This window comes from Limulus polyphemus, unplaced genomic scaffold (genome assembly GCF_000517525.1).
Source record: "Limulus polyphemus unplaced genomic scaffold, Limulus_polyphemus-2.1.2 Scaffold441, whole genome shotgun sequence".
NCBI classification, from domain to species: domain Eukaryota; kingdom Metazoa; phylum Arthropoda; class Merostomata; order Xiphosura; family Limulidae; genus Limulus; species Limulus polyphemus.
This window is the reverse complement of record NW_013666051.1, coordinates 246,096-266,861: the sequence shown is the minus strand read 5'-3', so window position 1 is coordinate 266,861 and position 20,766 is coordinate 246,096. Positions and strand designations below refer to the sequence as shown.

The 20,766-nt window shown below is 30.2% G+C and overlaps 1 protein-coding gene across 7 annotated transcripts in view; it reads left to right on the top strand.

The window, feature by feature from the left end:
• Window positions 1-20,499, top strand: part of LOC106458305 (neurolysin, mitochondrial-like) — a 35,424-nt gene extending 14,925 nt beyond the window's left edge. For 5 of the 7 annotated variants that reach the window (XM_013917799.2, XM_013917803.2, XM_013917801.2 and 2 more), the window contains exons 8-17: window positions 577-741; window positions 2,920-3,081; window positions 3,564-3,629; window positions 3,873-3,977; window positions 5,293-5,400; window positions 6,150-6,223; window positions 7,462-7,693; window positions 10,000-10,131; window positions 10,471-10,587; window positions 12,057-12,243. In XM_013917799.2, coding sequence (XP_013773253.1) covers window positions 577-741; window positions 2,920-3,081; window positions 3,564-3,629; window positions 3,873-3,977; window positions 5,293-5,400; window positions 6,150-6,223; window positions 7,462-7,693; window positions 10,000-10,131; window positions 10,471-10,587; window positions 12,057-12,140 — 1,245 coding nt within the window. In that variant the 3' untranslated portion in view covers window positions 12,141-12,243. Of the gene's footprint in view, window positions 1-576; window positions 742-2,919; window positions 3,082-3,563; window positions 3,630-3,872; window positions 3,978-5,292; window positions 5,401-6,149; window positions 6,224-7,461; window positions 7,694-9,999; window positions 10,132-10,470; window positions 10,588-12,056; window positions 12,244-20,322 lie in introns of those variants that run through there. The other 2 variants (XR_002610344.1, XR_002610343.1) reach the window with 2 other exon arrangements.
• The last annotated feature ends 267 nt before the right edge of the window (window positions 20,500-20,766 follow it).

The following is a 20,766-nucleotide window of genomic DNA, read 5'->3' as shown; positions in this document are numbered from 1 at the left end:
AGGAAAGACATTGAATTGTTGGAAAGGGTTCAGAGAAGGGTTACGAGAATGGTGCCTAGGATGGAGGGGTTGTCATACTAGGGGAGGTTGAAATCTCTCAAATTGTTTTCTCTTGAAAAAAGAAGAGTTAGAAGGGATCTGATTGAGGTGTTTAAGATTGTAAAGGGAATTGATAGTGTTGATGTATCATCTTTTTTTTTGTTTATTTAACAATGAGAATAGTAGGACCAGGGGCCAAAAATATAAATTTTGGTAAGGTAGGAGTCATCTTCAGCTAAGACAGTTTCATTTTTTAACAGAGTGGCTGGCCTTTGGAATGGGTTGCCTTCAGATGTTGTAGAGGCAATAAATTTAAGTGAGTTTAAGAAAAAGCTTGATAAGTATATGAATGAAAAGGGCTGGCGCTAAGATTTTTATTTATTTATGATTATTATTTTTATTCATTTTAATTTAGTTTAAAGGATGGAACAGCTGAGATGGACCATTTGGTCCCATGTTGTCCCAAAACGTTATGTTATAATAAAAGTTTTGTGGTAGCTGTCCTCAAAGTATTGTTATTTTATTTTATTCTTTCAGCAAGCTGATCTCCTTGGATTTCCAACACATGCTGCTTACGTTACTGAGTTAAGAATGGCCAAGACAGCTGAAAATGTGTGCAACTTCCTCAAAGAACTAGCAACTAAATTGAAAGTTTTGTGGGACAATGAGAAAAAATACCTTTTGGAGCTAAAGAAACTTGAAGTAAGTATGATTGTAGAATGTACAAGTGAATTTGTTTTTAATATGCAAATAAAATTTCAGTGAAAAATGCTGGAACATCATTGTCTGTTTTTAATGATATTATTCTACACAATAGCTTTTAAACTCTTTCTATACAACAGGGTCAAATTGTGCATCTCATGGTCTTTTACAATGGTACATTCAAAATTGAATTAATCAACTTTTTTATCAATATATGTCAATAAATCTGTCATGAAAGTATAGTTTATGATTAAATTCTTATATCATCTAAGACAGTGATTCTCAAACTTTTCAGGCTTGTGTACCACTTTTTGTTTAAACTTTTTTGAAGTATAAACTTGGGCCTAATTAAAACAAATCGAAAAATATATGTGGCTGTTTTTTCTGGCATAACTAAAAATATCTGGTGTGATTTATGTCAATTTGAAGGGAAGAATGCACTAGCGAGTCTATGCCTACAAAGGACGAGTCTAGAAATGAAGTCAGGAAATTTGTATATGTACTCTCGAAGCTCAATTTGAGCTTATAACAAATTTTGTAATTTTTTACATTAATTTTTCGCATACCACCGACATTTGCTCCATGTACCACCAGTGGTATGCATACCACAGTGTGATCCTTGATCTAAGATTTAGCTTTTGAGTTGAAAAAGAAACTTCATTTTTCTGTGATGTGTCTGAGCTGTAATTTCTCCACTTCAGAATTCTATAACATCTAAGATGGCTGCTGCAGTTTCCAATTAGAAATGCAAACTATACATAATTACTAGCAAGAATCTAAAGTGTGAACCTTCTACCTTCTTTATTTGCTGAGATGTTAATAAATTTGTCAAACATACCAGAGAAGCCCTCCCCACCCCTATGTTTCTTATTTTTAAGATTTTTCTAATTAACTTTATATGGCTGATGGACATGTTTATAACCAGTAGAAAGAGAAGATTCTTCTCTATGGAAATGTTTCAAACCTGCATTTGGTTTTCCTGCCATTATCCTTCATCCATTGAGAATTCCTTAGTTTGTGTTGATCAAGTTTGGTATAACATCTCAAATTGTCTGAGGTGTCAGTTGAGTACTAAAAATCCTTTTTTTTTACATGTATTTTTTATTTATTGTGATGTGTTTTTTTAACAAAAGTAACAAAAATGTAAAAATAAGTTCTCAGCATAGCCTAACAAAACTTCACTAAAACAAAACTAAAATTATACTAGCTTTGAACCCTGGTGGGAAATATGGCACTAGATCTTGTGCTTTATACATCAGCTCTATGGGTTTTCGCTGTGAGTTATTGCTTTTTACACAAGGATTATTGCTCCAATGATATAAAATATGACAATAAAATTAAAATAAAATAGATTTGCAAAAGGTTAATAGTAGAAACTGTTAAGTAATTTGGAACTTTCTGATCAATACTGCAGTCAGTAGGGAAAAAATATCATGGAGGGTATGCAAGCAAAATATTAAAACTTTAAGATGAAGTATTTTTATTCTAAGCATGAAAATTACATTTCACTTAGGCTAAATCAGTAAAAGCTTCAGAAATTCACAGACAGATTTTTAGTAGAAATACTTTATTAAAAAATCATTGTTTTTGTTTTTTGGAATAGACTTGTAACCTTTACTAAAAGATGCCAAATTTTATGAAAATACACACAGTAAATTCAGAGTTACAGTGTATATATTTTTACACTTCCAAGTTTTTCAAGTTGATGAACTTCATTCTTACAGGGTTAAACAGTATTAATTTGTTTCTTCTTTAATAATGGTACTGTTATATATATAATGTATGTTTTGAAACATTATTAATGACTAGCAACTTACCTGGTTTTGGATTTTATATTTTACAAGTGTTTGACTTTATTTTTATATAAATTCATAAAGGTGGAATTTTTCTTCGTAGTGTTTTGACAGACTTTGATTTTTCTTGTGTTATCTTATAATTAATCAGCTTTTTGTTAGCTTGTACTGTTTTTATGTACAGATACTGTTTGATGGGTATGAAAATAACAAAATTTATGCTTAAAAATTTGTATTAATTTTTGTGTGCTTGTTTTATAATTGTATTTTTTATAAACAACAGGGAACCAGTACACAATGTTTCTGAAACTTAAATTATTAATTATTGAAGAAAATTTAGATGAACAAAATGTTTTGTGGTGCATTTGTGTTTTTGTTGTTTTAGTGCAAAGAACTTGGATTTGAGTTTGATGAGAAACTGAATTTTTGGGACCTGCAGTACTACACAACAAAAATTGAAGAAATAAAATACTCAGTTGACCAGGACAAATTAAGAGAATATTTTCCTCTTCCAATTGTGACAAAAGGTTTACTGGATATATATCAGGTGTATATAAATAGAATTATAAGACAGAAACTGTGAAACTTAAAATTATATTCTTTTGAACAATGGCACTTTTCTAAGTCTATATTTTACATGAGGCATTAGCTTTGTGTCAGTACCTTAAAGGTTTTCTATCTTATAGAATGTTTTTTTGCATTTCTTGAAAATCTTTACTAAATATAGTTATGTCTCACATATGTCCTATTAATATCATAATATTGCATTCCTTATTAAATTTGTATATAAAAAAATGAAGTTTTAATTATCCATAGTCATGTTAAAATAAATACTGCATTTTAAGTTTTTCTTTTAGTTTACCAAAACCTTATTATTTCAAGTGCTGACACATGAAGAGTAACATAAGTATAATTAGAGAAATGTATTATCTATAGATGGTATTTGTCATAAAAATATAGTTTATTATGTAGTGGTAGTATGTTGTGTATTAATGACAGCAACAATCTCTAATGTTTGATAATCCATAGGAGCTGCTGAGTCTAAAGTTCTCATTGGTGGAGAATGCAAAAGTGTGGCACCCTGATGTACAGATGGTGAGTCTTACAACTTTCATAAATCCTCTGTCTTTTTTCATATCTCATCTCAGGATTTTTTATAAAAGAAGGATTTGTGTTTGTGAGGATATGGAGCAAAATGTTGTAATGAGAATTATTAATAAAATCTTTGACATTATTTAGCTTTATTTCTATTTAGATTAACAGGTCAGATAAAACATTTAAATTTAGTCATTTATGAAGTTCTCCTGGTAACTTAGTGATTTATGATCTGCTTTTTAGTTCAGTGTGTCAGATTCTAAGTCAAATCAGCTGTTGGGCTACTTTTTCCTTGATCTTTTTCCACGAGAAGGAAAATATGGACATGCTGCAATGTTTGAGCTTCAGGTAAGAAACAGAAATAAGTCTGTGACATGGCTTAGTGAGTTGTATCTGTAAATTAGTTTGATTTGTGATGTGGCTTGGTGAGTTGTATCTGTGTGTTAGTTCTGACTTTTGATGTGGCAATACACAGATAAAACTCACTAAACCACATCACAAATCAAACTAATTTACAGATACAACTCACTAAGCCACATTACAAATCAAACTAATTTACAGATACAACTCACTAAGCCACATTACAAATCAAACTAATTTACAGATACAACTCACTAAGCCACATTACAAATCAAACTAATTTACAGATACAACTCACTAAGCCACATTACAAATCAAACTAATTTACAGATACAACTCACTAAACCACATCACAAATCAAACTAATTTACAGATACAACTCACCAAACCACATCACAAATCAAACTAATTTACAGATACAACTCACTAAACCACATCACAAATCAAACTAATTTACAGATACAACTCACTAAACCACATCACAAATCAAACTAATTTACAGATACAACTCACTAAACCACATTACAAATCAAACTAATTTACAGATACAACTCACTAACCACATCACAAGTCAGAACTAATACACAGATAAAACTCACTAAGCCACATAACAAGTCATAACTTGTACACAGGTACAACTCACTAAGCCACATCACAAATCAAACTAATTTAACAGATACAACTCACTAAACCACAAGTCAGAACTAATATAAAGATACAACTCACTAAACCACATCACAAGTCAGAACTTTTAGTGAGTTATACCTGTGTACTAGTTCTGACTTGTGATGTGGCTTAGTGAGTTTTATCTGTGTATTAGTTCTGATTTGTGATGTGAGTTAGTGAGTTATACCTGTGTACTAGTTCTGACTTGTGATGTGGCTTAGTGAGTTTTATCTGTGTATTAGTTCTGACTTGTGATGTGGCTTAGTGAGTTTTATCTGTGATTTAGTTCTGACTTGTGATGTGGATTACTGAGTTTTCTCTGTGTATTAGTTCTGACTTGTGATGTGGCTTAGTGAGTTGTACCTGTGTATTAGTTCTGACTTGTGATGTGGCTTAATGAGTTGTATCTTTATATTAGTTCTGACTTGTGGTTTATTGAGTTGTATTTGTTAAATTAGTTTGACTTTTGATGTGGTTTAGCGAGTTTTTAATATTAATTTGTGATATGTTTTAATGATTTGTATTAAATTTTCTCTCATGATATGGTTTGCTCTATTGTATTAACTCTTAGATAATTCACTACAAGGTTTTGACACAAAGCTGCAACTAAATGTATTTGGTGTATGTTTATTTGTAGCCTGGGTGTTTGCTACCAGATGGTTCAAGACAAATATCAGTAGCTGCTATGGTAGCTAATTTCACTAAGCCCACTGCAAATAAGCCATCTCTGTTAGATCATAATGAGGTGAGAGAATGTGGTTCACTTTTAAATCTCTTGTTCAGAATGGAAAGTTGATATTTTAACTTTAAGATATGTTAGGCAAGTACATGTTTCAAACTTGCATGTGTGTTAATAAGTTAGTTAAGTCTAAAACATTTAAATTTACCATAATATACAACAATTTATATAAGCTTGTTAAAGGTATAAACACACAAACAGTTATTAGGTGTTTTTTCAAAAAATCAGCAGCAGAAAATAAGCCCTTTCATCAAGACAAAAGGTGATTCATTCATAAGTGTATTTAAAGAAGGTTAAGGGCTTAGACACAGAAATAGTTATTAGTAGATTATTTTAGTTCAAAACAATGATAGAAAAAAGGAACTAAGAAGATTAATCTGTAAGTGTAGCTTCTATGAATATGATGTTGACTATTGTATAGTTTCTATGAGTAAGATATTGATTGTCATTTAGTGTCTGTGAGCAAGGTGATTGTTGCTTAGTTTCTGTGAGCAAGACATTGGGTATCATTTAGCTTGTATGATTAACATTTTGTTTATTGTTTAGTTTCTGTGAGAGTTATTCCCTGTTTATTTCTTTAAGTAAGATAATGATTTCTTAATTCTATTCATAAGATGATAATAATTGATTTATATTACTTACATGTTTCTTATAAAATAATATAAAAAATTTCTAAATGATGAGTACTAGACATAACATTTATTACTACATACCATTATATTATTATTAAAGTTATATCCTTACTTTCTATTTAGGTTGTGACATTTTTCCATGAATTTGGACATGTTATGCATCAAATTTGTGCACAAGCAAACCTTGCACATTTCAAGTAAGTTAGTAGTGCAAGTCAAAAATTAAAGTGCTCTAGCAAGGATCAAAATTCACATGCAAATGCTTAGGACAATCTATTGCTCCTGACTATCTTGGTTAATGAGGGGCAATTCCTCTTATACCTGGGACAATGTCTTTTTGTTCCAAAGGAATCAATTTTAAACTATAAACTGAAATTGATCAACAAAACAATATAGGGGTACATAATTTAAAAATTACTTCATGACTTCATTCAATCAAACATGTCACATTAAATTCCTTTCTAAAGCTATGGCTGTTGTAGAACTTAGCACATTCTACTTGCTGATGTTCTGCTTTTATGTGAGAATTGACTTGACCATAGCACTTGATACTGTTTCTCCTGATGTTAGAAGTTCCCTTCACACAACTATTTGTGTTTGTAACTTTCTCAAGTTTTTCAGCCATTTAGAAGTTATGTTTAGCCTTTGTGATTTGAATTATTTCAGAATTTGACTACTGTATGGTTTTAATCTTCAAATTGTATCACGGAAAATCACTAGTCCATTTCTTGTCAGTTCTTGTAAGAGGGACTAATTTTTCCTTAGTTTTAAGCCTTTACTGCCATTTTTTTATAAATTGTTTGTGTTGTCATAGGATCTTGTGCATCTGAAATTCTTGTACATTTCCGTAATGTTTCTGCAGCAGCAAAACTGAAAAGTGTATAAGAACTCACTGAAGATGCAATGACTTTTGCAAAAGTCAACACAACGTGGATGTCTAGAGCCTGACAATTTATGCCACATCTGTGGTGATCATGTGTCTATGAACAGTTATATAACACAGCAACACTGCTTTTTGTGCATAACAAGAAATGAAAGTGACATGGACAATTGTGGGAGATCATGTTGATCAGGTTCTGAACAGAATCTGACCCAAATGTTAATATGTACTAGCCCTTGCACCTGGAGGTTGATGAATATGAGGTTTGTTGGCACAAAAAGATATTTCATTAGTGCATATTGTGCCAATGCCATCATGAATTTTGATCCTTGCTTTAGTATCTTAGAAGCATGCTTTACCTAGAGAGAAAATCTGATATATTTAGAGAATTATATTTTTGTATGTATCTAATATCTTGATTTTTTATCACATATTTTAGTATCTTAGATAGCATGTTTTACCTAGAAAGGAAATCTGATAAATTTGGAGAATTATTATATTTTTGTGTGTGTCTAATATCTTGATTTTCTATCACATATTTTTAACGTTGATAAGTGGGACAAATGTGGAAAGAGACTTTGTAGAAGCTCCTTCACAAATGTTGGAAAACTGGTGTTGGGAGCCAGTTCCTCTACGGCGCATGTCATCTCATTATCGAGATGAAACTCCACTGCCTGACACTATGCTAAAATCCCTAATCAACTCTAGGCTGGCCAATGCTGGTTATCGTAATTTGAGACAGATTTTCCTTGGTCTTTTTGATCATACAATTCATACAAAACCTAAGGTAAGGAACTCTTCTCAATTTTGTAGCTGTTTGAATTTTTTATTTTGTTTTTCATCTGAGGTATGTACAAGTGTCTTGAAGTTTCTGTGTGAACAGAACAAACTGGATGTGGAAGTGGTTGTGTTTCAGTTTACTGTGTTTGGGTAGTGAGATCAAAATCACAAGAAAGTCAAGTAAAGAAAATCTCAACAAAGTCAGTACACATATTATGTAGTTTATTCTCATATTAACAAAACCTTTCAAATAAAACAAAGCTCAGTATATGATCTTCAGCTTCATACAATGACCTGCAAAAAATTTGAGTAGCATAATTCTTATTACAGTTACAACAAACATTTATTAATAAGGAATTTATAAATTTCTTGTACTCTCAACTGTAGTTTTTCAAAACAGGTGAAAAATACATGAAAATCTCGGCACACAAAAAAAACAGCAAAAAAGTGCAGAGATTTTCTGTAACTTCTTAACTATAATATCAGTATTTTATGCACAAGATGCATAAATACATAGTAGTGTAGCATATATGTTTCACTTTATTTAATGGTCAAGGATTTTTCACACAACTTCCATATTCATTTGTGATAACATTTTTATATGTATAATGAAATTAATTAAAAACATAAACTGGTTACAGTAAGTAAGAATGTAAACCAAAAATAACATTTAAATAAAAATGGTGACATTAACCCAATTTTTATGGTGGGATCAAAGTGCATATATCACAACCTTTCTACAAAGTTACATTCAGAATTTAATTAGAAAACGTTATTACCAATAACCTTGACAAAAAAAAACAGTTTATACTTCAAAGTTTTATATTATTTAAGTTTTTATTTCTTTATTTCAAAAGGAAATATTTAAATAAATTCTTAAGCTTGACTTCTATGTGTCACATGATGCTTCTCCCATCTGATTCTCCCATTTTCGGTTTTCTCCATTCCATTCTAAGGTTGTCAGAGAGGCCAACCAATTAAAAACTCAAACTGTAGATATTGTCAGGTCATCATATAGAATATAAGCCTCCTGTCTTATTGAAGCTTTGACCAATTTATCTTTACCATTTGTCCATCTTTTATAGACATGTTTATGACCAATGGAAAGATAATTTTGCCCTCTACAAGTGCAGGAACTGTTGTTCTGACTTTCTCAGTTTAACAATAAATTTTATATATAAACATAATAAAAAAATGAAAGATTTGATTCTTAACATTTACAACCCTCTTTCCTGACTGGAAATTTTCAGTCTTTCAGAAGTTTGTTGATATTCAGTGGTGTATTTTGTACATGATCTATAGGAAAATCAAACTATTTTAGAAATTGCTCAAATTTAGAAAATGGTTTTAGAAAGTGAAGAAGAAAAGAAGATGTAAATGATTTTGAAAATGTATAACTTAATATGGGTGGAATAAGAAAAACATATGTGACTCGTACCCTAAACATCTTACACAAAATATCCAGTTGGTATGTACACACACACGCATACTTTGCAAGTTATGTCTTGGAGTTGTGTATATCAAAGTTTGCAATAGTAACAGTCAAAAACCATCATTTTATGGTTATTTCTTTTTCTTTGAGATTTGTATATTTTGATCACCGTTTCATATAATAAATCATTTATTTAATTTTCAGGATAGAGAATAAAAATAAATGTAGTAATCTTTTATGTATATTTCAAACACAAAGATATAGCTCAAATAGAGTTCAGTGTTAACTGGATCAAGGATTAGAGATTGAACTCTTTTCAAATATGCAATGGGAAGAACCTCTTTCCTTTCCTCCAGTTGTGGTTCCCTTTACCAACACTGATGCATTAGTGAAACAAATAATATAGGTTGGTGTTTTCCTGTGTTGTATCCATCTGACTGAATCTATAAGTTGATAATTTATAGTTTTAGAAACCCTTTAAAAGCAAGATGGCTGCATTATTTGCTACTTAAAGCTTCAAATGTGTTCTGTTAAATTAATTCAGCAATAAAATATGAAAATGGTTTAAATCTTTCTTAAGTTCATTGTTCTAAGAAAGGCTTATTCCAGATATGGGAATAAAATTGAATGTACTTAAGTTGTATACTATTTTCCAACCCAAAAGTGTATTTATAAAGAGGAACATTTTTTTTTTACTAATTAAAGATTTGTTGTAATCAAATAAAAGTATAGTTTGGACTTTTGTGGAGGATTAATGGATGCAGAGATATTGTTGCTCGTTGTTTTGGAAGAATCTATGATGATAGTACAAAATGTTTTTGGCAAAGATCTTGTTAAACATTATGGATCACTTTAATATATTTTGTGTTATTTCATGCCAGGTTGACACAAGAGAAATCCTAGAAGAAATCCACTTGAACCTACTAGGGATTAACTTATCACCAAATACTAACTTTGCAGCACATTTTGGTCATTTAGCTGGTGGTTATGATGCTCAGTATTATGGTTACATGGTAAGTGGTGACATAATATAAGGTAGAAAATTTGAAGTAAAGATTTAATAATGGAAAAATGGAAAAACATTTATAGATATATAGATTGAAATGGAAAGTATTGATAAAGTAAGGGTTAAGGTAATTTTTAAACAATGGGCATGATGGACAATGTATCTTGCTGTATCACAAATTATGTTCAAGTATTTAATTGATATATTGTTAATTGACATTGTTTAATATACTGAAAACATTTTTTACAGTACATGAGATTCTGTACACAATTATATGTATTAAGTAATTGTACTTAAGAGTTGGTTGAATATTTATTTCTCTTAATTTTTTTGCTTGTTTTTATAGTGGAGTGAAGTGTTCAGCATGGATATGTTTTACTCTCGTTTCAAAAAAGAAGGTGTAATGAACCCAGATACTGGTAGAGACTACAGAGAGAAAATTCTCCAACCTGGAGGGACACAAGTAAGTATTCGGTAAACAACTCTAATATGACTGTAAAACAGCAGTTTGCTAAAACTGTTCCTAGCTTAAAAAAATTAACCCTTTTTAAATCTTTGAGCACCTTTTATGTGTAGAGTGTTCATCTGCATATATAATTTCAAAATTGAAGTAAAAATAATAATTTGACAGTTTTTCTCAAAGATATTTTAGAAGTGATATTTTGTCATTTTGTAGCATTCATTTAGTGTAATTTGCAAAGAAATTTTTTTAAAATGCTCAAACTTTCATTTCTGCATAGCTTTGAGGAGTCTTACTTGTAAACAACACATTTATAGATTTTTCTAATCATTTTTCTGCTCATCCCAAAGCATAGGTTTTTATTTGCTAAAAAAGTATTATCCCTTGAAAATGCAATTAACTCTATGGAGATGAACTCAGTCAGTTTGACCAATTAACTCTATGGAGATGAACTCAATCAGTTTGACCAACCTTTTATATGCCATGTATAACCATTAATTTATAATAATAAGTAGGCAAACAATAATTTATAAGTATAATGAAGTGATTTATTTATGGTGGAACATACTAGATGTTTCAACAGAACATTTGTCTGTTTTCTTCAGGTATTATTTGTAACTAAGCAATACAGGGTTTATATATAAGTACAAAAGACACGGGTTTAATGTAAAGGAAATGATGTCACCAAGTAACAAGATTATATACAAAGGTCATGGTTGGTTATGTGTGTGAGTGGTGAATAAATTTAACCAAATATGGTTGATGTTGCTTGGGTCATTATCACGGTTTTGTGAGAGATTGCTTGCTTTGATGATTTCTCTAGTTTCTAAGTAGTCTCTTCCCTCTCACCTCTATGCCTGTGACCTTGGTGTTTGCATCTTATTTCCAAAGAACATGATGTTTGTCCTATATATTTCTTCCCACATTTGTGTGGGATGCTATATATATATATATATATATGTTACTTTTGAAAAATATAAAAATAAATAACAGATATACATAAAAATAAAGAAATTTAGTATTGAGGCCTTTTGCACTCAAGTACATTGTTTAGTAAGACCTTGTTTTTTTCACTATGTTGGTTTTCCAAAAATAATTCATGTGGCTTACAAATATGCATTTGAGAATACAAAAAAATACATCAGGCACTATAATAAAATCTCCTAAGACTACTATAATTTATTTATTTTTCTAAATAACCTATAAATAAGGTTCCATTATTGCTTGGAGCAACATCTTTAGACTAAACACACCAAACTCTACCTGTGAACTATTAGCTTTTACAGCTAAAACAAAATGGACAATCATCTGATTTATGTAGTTTAGTATAAGCTCTCTGGACATTGCTATAGGATATTTTTATATCCAATACAGAGTTTGTAATCATACAGTAAAGAAAACATAAGGTTGCCTTTTGACTGTGTCTCTACATTCCCAGTGGAAAATCTAACTGTTAATTGTTTCATTTGAAGGATGGAGCAGAAATGCTGCACAACTTCCTAGGAAGAGATCCCAACCAGCAAGCTTTCCTTGTCAGTAAAGGTATTGATGTGTAACAGGAAATCATAAGTTGGATGTCTCTGAATTATTAGTGATGACACAAATTGTTACTCCTCATGTATGGAATTGGTAATTAAATGATTTTTGAGTACATTGTTTTAAGTGGTATTGTGTCTATGTGATATTTTAACAAGTTAACAAACTGCATTGGGTTCACAAGTAGATCTTTCTTTTGCCATATATTAAGTTTCCTAATTATTGGTTATATAATCACATTTAAATTAATGTGACCTCAAATAAGGAATACAAATGCACTTCTAATCAAAAAATTCTGTCCACTATTCCTGTATTGGAAATTATGAAAAAATGAATGTGTGATTGATAGTTGGGATAATCTGCTGTCTGAAAAACTATATATTTAAGTTATTAAAGATTGCAATGTAAAAAACTTGTATAATTACCAGATTTGCTGACATTTACAGGAAGTATGTCATAATGACAGTTTAAATTTTCACACACAATCTTAGATTTCATAGGAAGTATGTTGTACTAAAGGTTTAAAATATTCTTTCTTTTGTTACTACACACAATGTTAAAGTTCATGGGAAGTATTTAACCATTTTGCAACCTTTAAATCCCTTTCTACGCAAGTCACCGAGTTACATTTAAAATTTAATTAAAAATTTTACTGTCAATGCATGTTACTGAAGTTAACATTATAATGTAATGTTATAACTTGAAGTTTTAAAGAAATCTTTAAAAAAAACACTTAAACTTCAGTTTTGTTGTCACGTGACCCAAGAGCTATGAAAAATCTCAACTTTCACACTCTCTATCTTGAATAAAATAACCCCAGTCCTGTAGATGTATATCTAGACAATAAGTACATTAACTTGCCCTATTGACATGTATGTTCCAAAGTTCTTTGGCCGAGTTCAGTTGAAACTAAAGATAAATTTTTCCAACCCCTGACAAGTGCCACACCCACTTTTATACATAGCCTTGAGATTTACAAGCTACAAATAATTATTTGATTCACATGATTATAATCATTAGAAAGAGTGTATTTTATACTGTAATCCAACAATAGTTATTTTGAAATTGAAGCTCGGTTGTCATCATCTGGTAGGTGTAACTGCTGGTAGTATTGTTGGCTACTTTGTCCACAAGAGCATTTATGGTTGTTTCTTATCTAAGTGTGTTATAGTTAGAGAGACAGTTAAATTGCATTTAGGTTTAACTTTTATATCTTAGTTAATTACGTATTATTTATGTTTTGAAATGCATAATTGAAAGGTTTCAACATTTTTTAGATTTATCTCAAACATTGCCCCAGTTCTCAAGGTTTACGATTTTGCACGAGTGTAAAATAATTTTGCCAAAGGCTTGTGCATCTTTGCTGAAGAAACTGTAATATGCTCTTAGGGTACTGTTGAACTGTCTCAAGATGAATAATAAACAGTAAAGTACAGGAAAGGAAAATAATACATTAAAAATTAAGTATATATGAAAAGGAAAAAAAATCTGAAATTACAAATATTATCAAAAGATCTTTTATAATATTCTGCAAATAATTAAAAGGTATGTGCATTTTTCTGTATATTAATTTTAAACATTTCATTGCACTGTATGTTGATGATAATATCTACAGTTAGTGATATGGTAGGGAAAATGAAAATGAAACATTTACCTTAAAAAATCATTTGATATTCATTTAGGAAGTCCTAGAAGTTATTCAATTTAAAACTAAAAAATTGTAAGATGAAGAAAAGTATTTTTATACTTAAAATGAAAATCATCTTACATTCAAACTATTCAGAGTCTGAGTGCAAATAACTACAATATAGAGATAACATTTTTAGTGGAAAGACTTGAGTTAAAATAATGTCACTTTTTGTGTACAAGGTACTTATAATCTTTAACAAAATCTTACCATTTTTGTGAAAATACGTTAAGAAGGCTCAGAGATACCGTATATCTTGTAGCACAAGTATCCTTCTCCCGTCTGCAGTCTGGCTCCTGCAAATTGCAGGAGACTTTTGTGAAATGGTTAATATTAACTTGTGATCAGAGAAAGCTACCTACTTCCAAAAAAACTAAAAATCAACGTTGTAATGATTATAGCTACATTTATATACTTTTCTAATGTTTTTCCTTATAAATATTAGTATGTAAATGTTTCACCAGTTGGGTACCATCACTGTTAGCACTATTTTCTGCTGTAAATTTAATAATATGTCACCCAGTTTGACCAGCATAAGAGGTTTAGATTAGTCTTTAAAATATATATATTAAGCCAACAATGCTAAACAATCTATAATAAAAGTATAATGAGAAAAATTAAAAATAATAAGATTAAATATATTAAACATTGTAACCAATACTGTTAATGAAAGTAACAGTGAAGAAATAATAGAGTACACCTTACTTGTAGAACACACGTGCACTAGCTATTGACTTGAAGTTTGTTGAACAACATAACGTAGTGTAACTGTGTATAAGCACAACTTTCTACAACCCTCCCTAAAAATATCTTGGGACCAAAGAAAACCCCTCAAACAGTGTAACTTTAGATGAGTGTGACATCTGAACTAAGTTTCCATTACACATGTTACGTTTTAGTTGTGGAGTCAAGTAGAAGTACATTACCAAGAATACAGGCAAAAACTAATGTTTATGAATAAGAAATTGAATGAATTTTTTGAATCATACAGTAATTACCTAGAATATTGGTTCTGTAATATAAGTCCTCCAGTGAGACAGCGGGAAGTTTATAGATGTACAATGCTAAAATCTTGTGCTCGATTCTCTGCAGTGGACACAGCAGATAGCCTAATGTGGCATTGTTCTAAAACAAGCAAACAAAAATAAACTGTAATAAAAATATAACTATGTTAAGTGTAATAAAAATAAAACAACATGTGAAACATACTACACAATGTGTGTAACACAAATACTTCAACTAACCTCTGTCACTTAACAAAACATATGGAGCAGGTAACAAGGATTAATATATAAAGTTAAGTCTTCTGTAAAAGCCAAAAAGTAAACACAGTAAAAAAATTAAATAATAATTATATGTAGAAAGAAAAGTTACAATATGACAAAGTCATGTAGCTTAACTAATAACTTAATGTCATAGCTAGTATTAACTATATATAATAGGAGATAAAACAGTGGTGGTCTGTACGCTAAAATGATTTACTATTACCATACACAGTTTTCTAAACGATTAAAATGTGAAAGTTTTAAAAAGCTTGTGATATTCTCTTAAACTTCTACATCCGTAATCAGTGGCATGAGTATTGTTTAATTATTTCATAGAATTGGATGTGTTTTGTGTTTTAAATGCTATATAAGAAATTAGTTTGTGAAAAATCGGGAAGTTTTATTAGCTGTATTCAAGAAGACTGATAATGTTGGATAAATTATATTGTATCCAATAAGCTGGAGTAAGAAACATTGTAGTAACCTAACTTATTTAGAAGTGAAAAGTTATAACTTCAAACTTCAAAAAGTCCATTTTATTGAAGACTTTGAAATTGAATGTTTGATTAATGATGATGATATCTAAATCCAGATAGTGTATTGTGTTTTTACTGAAAGAGTTTTTTCCTAGATTGAGCTCTATGGATACATCTAGTTGGATATGTAAAAAAAAAAAAAAATAGATTATCAGATGTAAGAATGCCATCAATATATATATAAAAGTGCAACTAATGTGCAAAATTTCACTATGGTCTTTCTTACTAAGACTTGTATGAAATTTCCTGTTTGAATAAATATAAATCTGAAACTTGTGGTCTGAAGTTACCACCCATTGGAATCATAGTATTTATTTGCACTAATGTGTTGTCAGATTAAAAATACATGGCCTGCAAGAATTTATTTTATGTGAAATAGTGGTAATTTTTATGAGTGATTTTTGTGTTTATTAATGCAGAGTAATAGTTTACCATGATTCTTAAAATACTTTGAAATTGTTGATGACTTTTTTTTTATCAATAGAAAGACTATTGTAAAGATTACTGAAATCAAATGTTTCTCTTGTTATAGCCTAAAAGCCTTAAATTTTTGCTTTATGTGTAATGGAATTTACCAGTGATAATGAACAGATTAATACTTGTTCACTCTTTGATAATATGACATTATTTATTTAAATGTTCTTTAATGTATTTAAGATCATTAATTGTTAGAACTGACAAATCCTTGGTCATAGTATTAAACCTGTATTTGTATGAGGTTTTATATAGTTTTGGAATCCAAAATAATTGTGTTTCACATTGCAAGATTTAACACTATGTACATCAAAGTGTGATAAAACTGTTATGTGTTTACGTGCAATACTTTCTACATCATTACCCAAATGTTTTTACATAAAGTTGTGATATAAAACTTTTTACAAGTGAAAACAAAGTTGTTAGCTGTTTTACTGCTGGAAGTGATGATATATCTACTATGTAAATAATCTAAATACTCAGTAAGTTCATAAAATATTCATTATTGTTAATAGTGATCAAATTTTTTTAAGTATGTTCCACTTTTATGGATCATGTCTTTAACTTTATTTACTCATTTTCTGAATAGGACTACTTTTAAATTCTCTTTATTAACTTGATTTAAGTAAAACTTTATTGAGTGATTTACTTATTACTTGTTTAGGACATTCCCAGGATTTAGGGCCTTTTTTCATTACTAGGCCAAAATCTTGATTAGTTAAGATTTCAAAGTTACCAGTAAGCATGTGATCTACAGGAGAATAAATGTAAGAAGATGAATTGTATTTGCATTGAGAGGATAATGTGTTGTGTAGCTTCTAAATGGTTATGTTATATAACACTTTACTGTAATTAAAGATTCTACAGCCAGTGCCTATGTTGTAAGAGTAGCTAATAGTTATGTACTTAAAATTTGCAGGAGTTAGGTAATAATTGTTGTACTGGAGTGTCTCTGACTACAGATTCTAATTTAATTAGATCTATACGTCTGTCTGTAAATGGAATTATAAGGTAAACTTTATGTTAATTACCTGTTGCTATTTTAGATTTAATACCAAATAATAGGTAGCTTACACCGCTCATTAAACTTAATGACATCTGTCTTTATTTTTGATTGAACAAAGACAAGTTTATTAACAAGTAGCCCTCGGAAGTTACCATATAAACCGGTGAGGCCTACAAATTTTTCAAGAGACTACTCTACTAAAACTAAATAAAATAAGTCTTTGTTAAAAATAATTGTCCACAGATTTCATGTGATGAAACTAGTAAAGGCAGATAGTATATAATCCATTGAAAACACATTTATGCTGATCCTAGAAAAGACAGTACGATGTTTGCTATTTGTCAAGAAAACTTGTGTTGATACTAGATGTCATCATTGCAAAGATTATAAAATTCATAAAGTGAAAATTGAAGTATTATAAGAAATGTTAAAATCATGGTAATATAAAAAAAATCTAACTATAGACGTTTTGTAATTTTTTCCTATTCTATTATTAATGTGGAAACTTAAAGTTATTTCTTATGTATAAAAAAAGAAGTTTAGAAAGTACACATTCAGGGTTCTGACTAGGTTCCCAGATTCTCAACTTTTTTTTTCAAGGGTCCTATAGGTAGAATTTAATAAAGTAAAAAAATGGGGGAAAAGCACTTCAATGTCGATGAAAAAACTTTATTTACGATGTACACTACATGTTTACCTTCTGCAAGATAGAAAAGGGCATGTTAATGTACGATAAAAAAGTTATTTACAATTTACACTGAATGTTGTTCTTGTTTATGAGTGCAAAGTAATTTTCACAAGATTTAAAATACTTTACTTCATCTGAAAATTTTCAAATATCATTTGCATAACCCCTAAAATCTCCTAAACAAATATCAAATGTTTTTTGTTTTGTTTGATTTTTCAGGTATTTTATCTGATGTTTTATTTACCATATATGAGATTGGTTAATTTGACCGCCTCATAACCATCATAAAAAATTAGGAAATAATTATAAATGTTCTCTATTTTATTTTTGGAATGTCTGCAAACAGTAACACAAGAATCAGAATTAGTTATCCAAAATAGCTTAAAGCTTGTAATAGTATACATCTATTTATACTTAAATTTTATTGTTTTATTGCCCTTTGAACCATGTCTAACTATTATTCACGTATATAAATGGCAAATCACATGGCAAATTTGCAGTTCACGTTACAGTATCGAATTACTTAATGCACGGGAATTCTATGTTCAGTGTGTGGTTTTTGTTAAAACTAGGATATGATTCAAGACTTCTGTAGGTACATTCAAAAGGAAAAATTAACTTAAGAAACTAAGTTTATGAGTAGGTAGACCGAAACTTAAGCCTTTTGATAGAACATTTTTACATTGTTCACTTTAAGATTGCTAAAATTAAAAACCACCTTATCATGATTTATGTCACTAGATTTTCTTATTTAAGTTCAATACTGGCTGTAGTATGGGAGTTTGCTGGCTGTTTGTTTCCAAAGATAGTTTGTTTTGAGTTTTCCTACTAGTCAGGGGGTGGGTTGGTATTAAAAGACCAGTCTGGGCAATATCATATGCTGCATACTGGCTAAACGATTAAAATTAAAAATACATATCTAAAAATGCATCAAATGTACTGGCCCACTGGCTATTTGCCCTGTGTCCTGGTGGGCCAATCCACCCAGTGCAACCTGTAGCTTTCTTTGAAAGCAATGATAAGTAGAAGATCTTTGGAGATTTTTGTTAGTTGTCTTGAAGTGTGGTAATGTTGAAATAACTTTGTGGTGTTTACATTTAAAAAAACAAAAAAAACAATATCAAAAGAGATCTTCTGAAGTTTTAGATCAAGCTTTTTAAGAATATGAGAGAAATGTGACTCATCATATCCATACCATGTCAGAGTAGTTGCAACTGATCATCAGGTGAAAAACTAAGTTCTGTAATAAGTATAAGAAGTATGGTAATACTAAAAAACATTTAATTATGGACATTTTGGAAATGTTTCAAAGTCATTCATTAGTATTACAGTCTCAGAAAGTTAATTCACAGCATTCTTACTATAAAAAATCATCAGCTATTAACCGTGAAGTTTTTGACACAACCAAAAGTTTAAAAAGAACAGATTTAATCTACGATAAAATATGCAGCAGATATATGTTTAGCAATATAGTCCAGAGAACATTATATCAATGAAATTATAACCTCTTTAAACTTGTATTCAGTATTTATATGGATAAACCCAAAAAATCCTATTTGCCCTACCACTGATAACAGCACACTGCTTAGCGGATTTAAGAGTCATCAACCAGAACAAGATTCTTTTTGTATTTTAACATTGTTAAGATTATTTCTGTTCTATTTATATTTATAATTCAAATGCATTATCTTGCATTTATTATAATTAAAAGCCATCTGCCATTTATTCACTCAACTCACCAAATGATCTAAATAAATCCTTTTGTAAAGCAGCAGCATTCTTCTCACTACCAGCAAAACCCAAGACTTTAAGATCATCAGCAAATTTAAGTAATTTATTGTCCATTCCTCTATCTCATTGATTTACATCAAAAGTAGCAAAGATCTTAACACTGAGCCTTGAGTTACTCCACTTGTGACATTAATCCAGTTTGATTGAACTACATTTATGACAGCCCTCTGCTTTCTTCCATCCAACGACTCTTCTCCAATGAACCAAAATATCCCTCATACTTCCGATACATCTCTGAGATGAATCACGGTTTTTGAAATTGTGGTATGCAAATACTGAATATTGCACTATTCTGTAGTATGTATTGCATACTTACAAAATGTTTATATTTCTCAATAGCTTTAATTTGAAACATAATAAATCCAGTCAAGTTGTGCTAAGTTTATCCATTGAAGTTACTTCTTATAGCAGGTTCCAATCATAGACACTAGTTCCCGTTTCTTGGAATAATTGATCAATGGCATACCTTACCTTATATATATGGGATTACTCTATAATTGTAACACAAAGCAGATATTTCCAGATTCTGACTAGTCAGCCACAGAAAGATGAACTGTAAATTCAGCTTTGGCATTTTCAATCACATTCACTCCTGAGTTGTATGAGCCAAGACTTGCTCATGCAATCTAGTTCTTGTTTCATTAGTCAGTTTAATAGGTGATGGCAGTGTGTACTATTTTTCAGTCCTCCTTTAAGCCTAATTAAGTGGGTAGCATGTGTCACACTGAGTAAATGGAAGATTTTTTTGAAACTAGGAATCCTTGTACTTGACAGTCTGGTACGAGATCTCAACTGAATAAAGAACAGGATCTGGAAGAATAAGCAGTTGAAAGAACTTGGTGAAAATTGCATTCCAGTATATTAAAAATTCTGAACAGGTACATAAACAATGTGTTTCATTATATAATAAAGGTTGTGCATTTTGTGTTTCACTTTGTATTCAATCCCTTTATTTCACTTAAAACCAATCCAGGCAGTAAGAGTTTAGTATTACTCTGCATTCACTATCTTGATCAAACTTCCAGTTATCTAGTGAACCCATCCATTGTAGCTCTAACATTAATTCAGATGCCCAGTGATGTGGATTCCACAAAACAGTTCTCATGCAATGAAACCAAGAACAAATCCACTGGACCTAAAAAGATGAGTCCTGTTTCATTTTGCAACAAGGTGTCAGCAATATCATTTGGAGAGACACT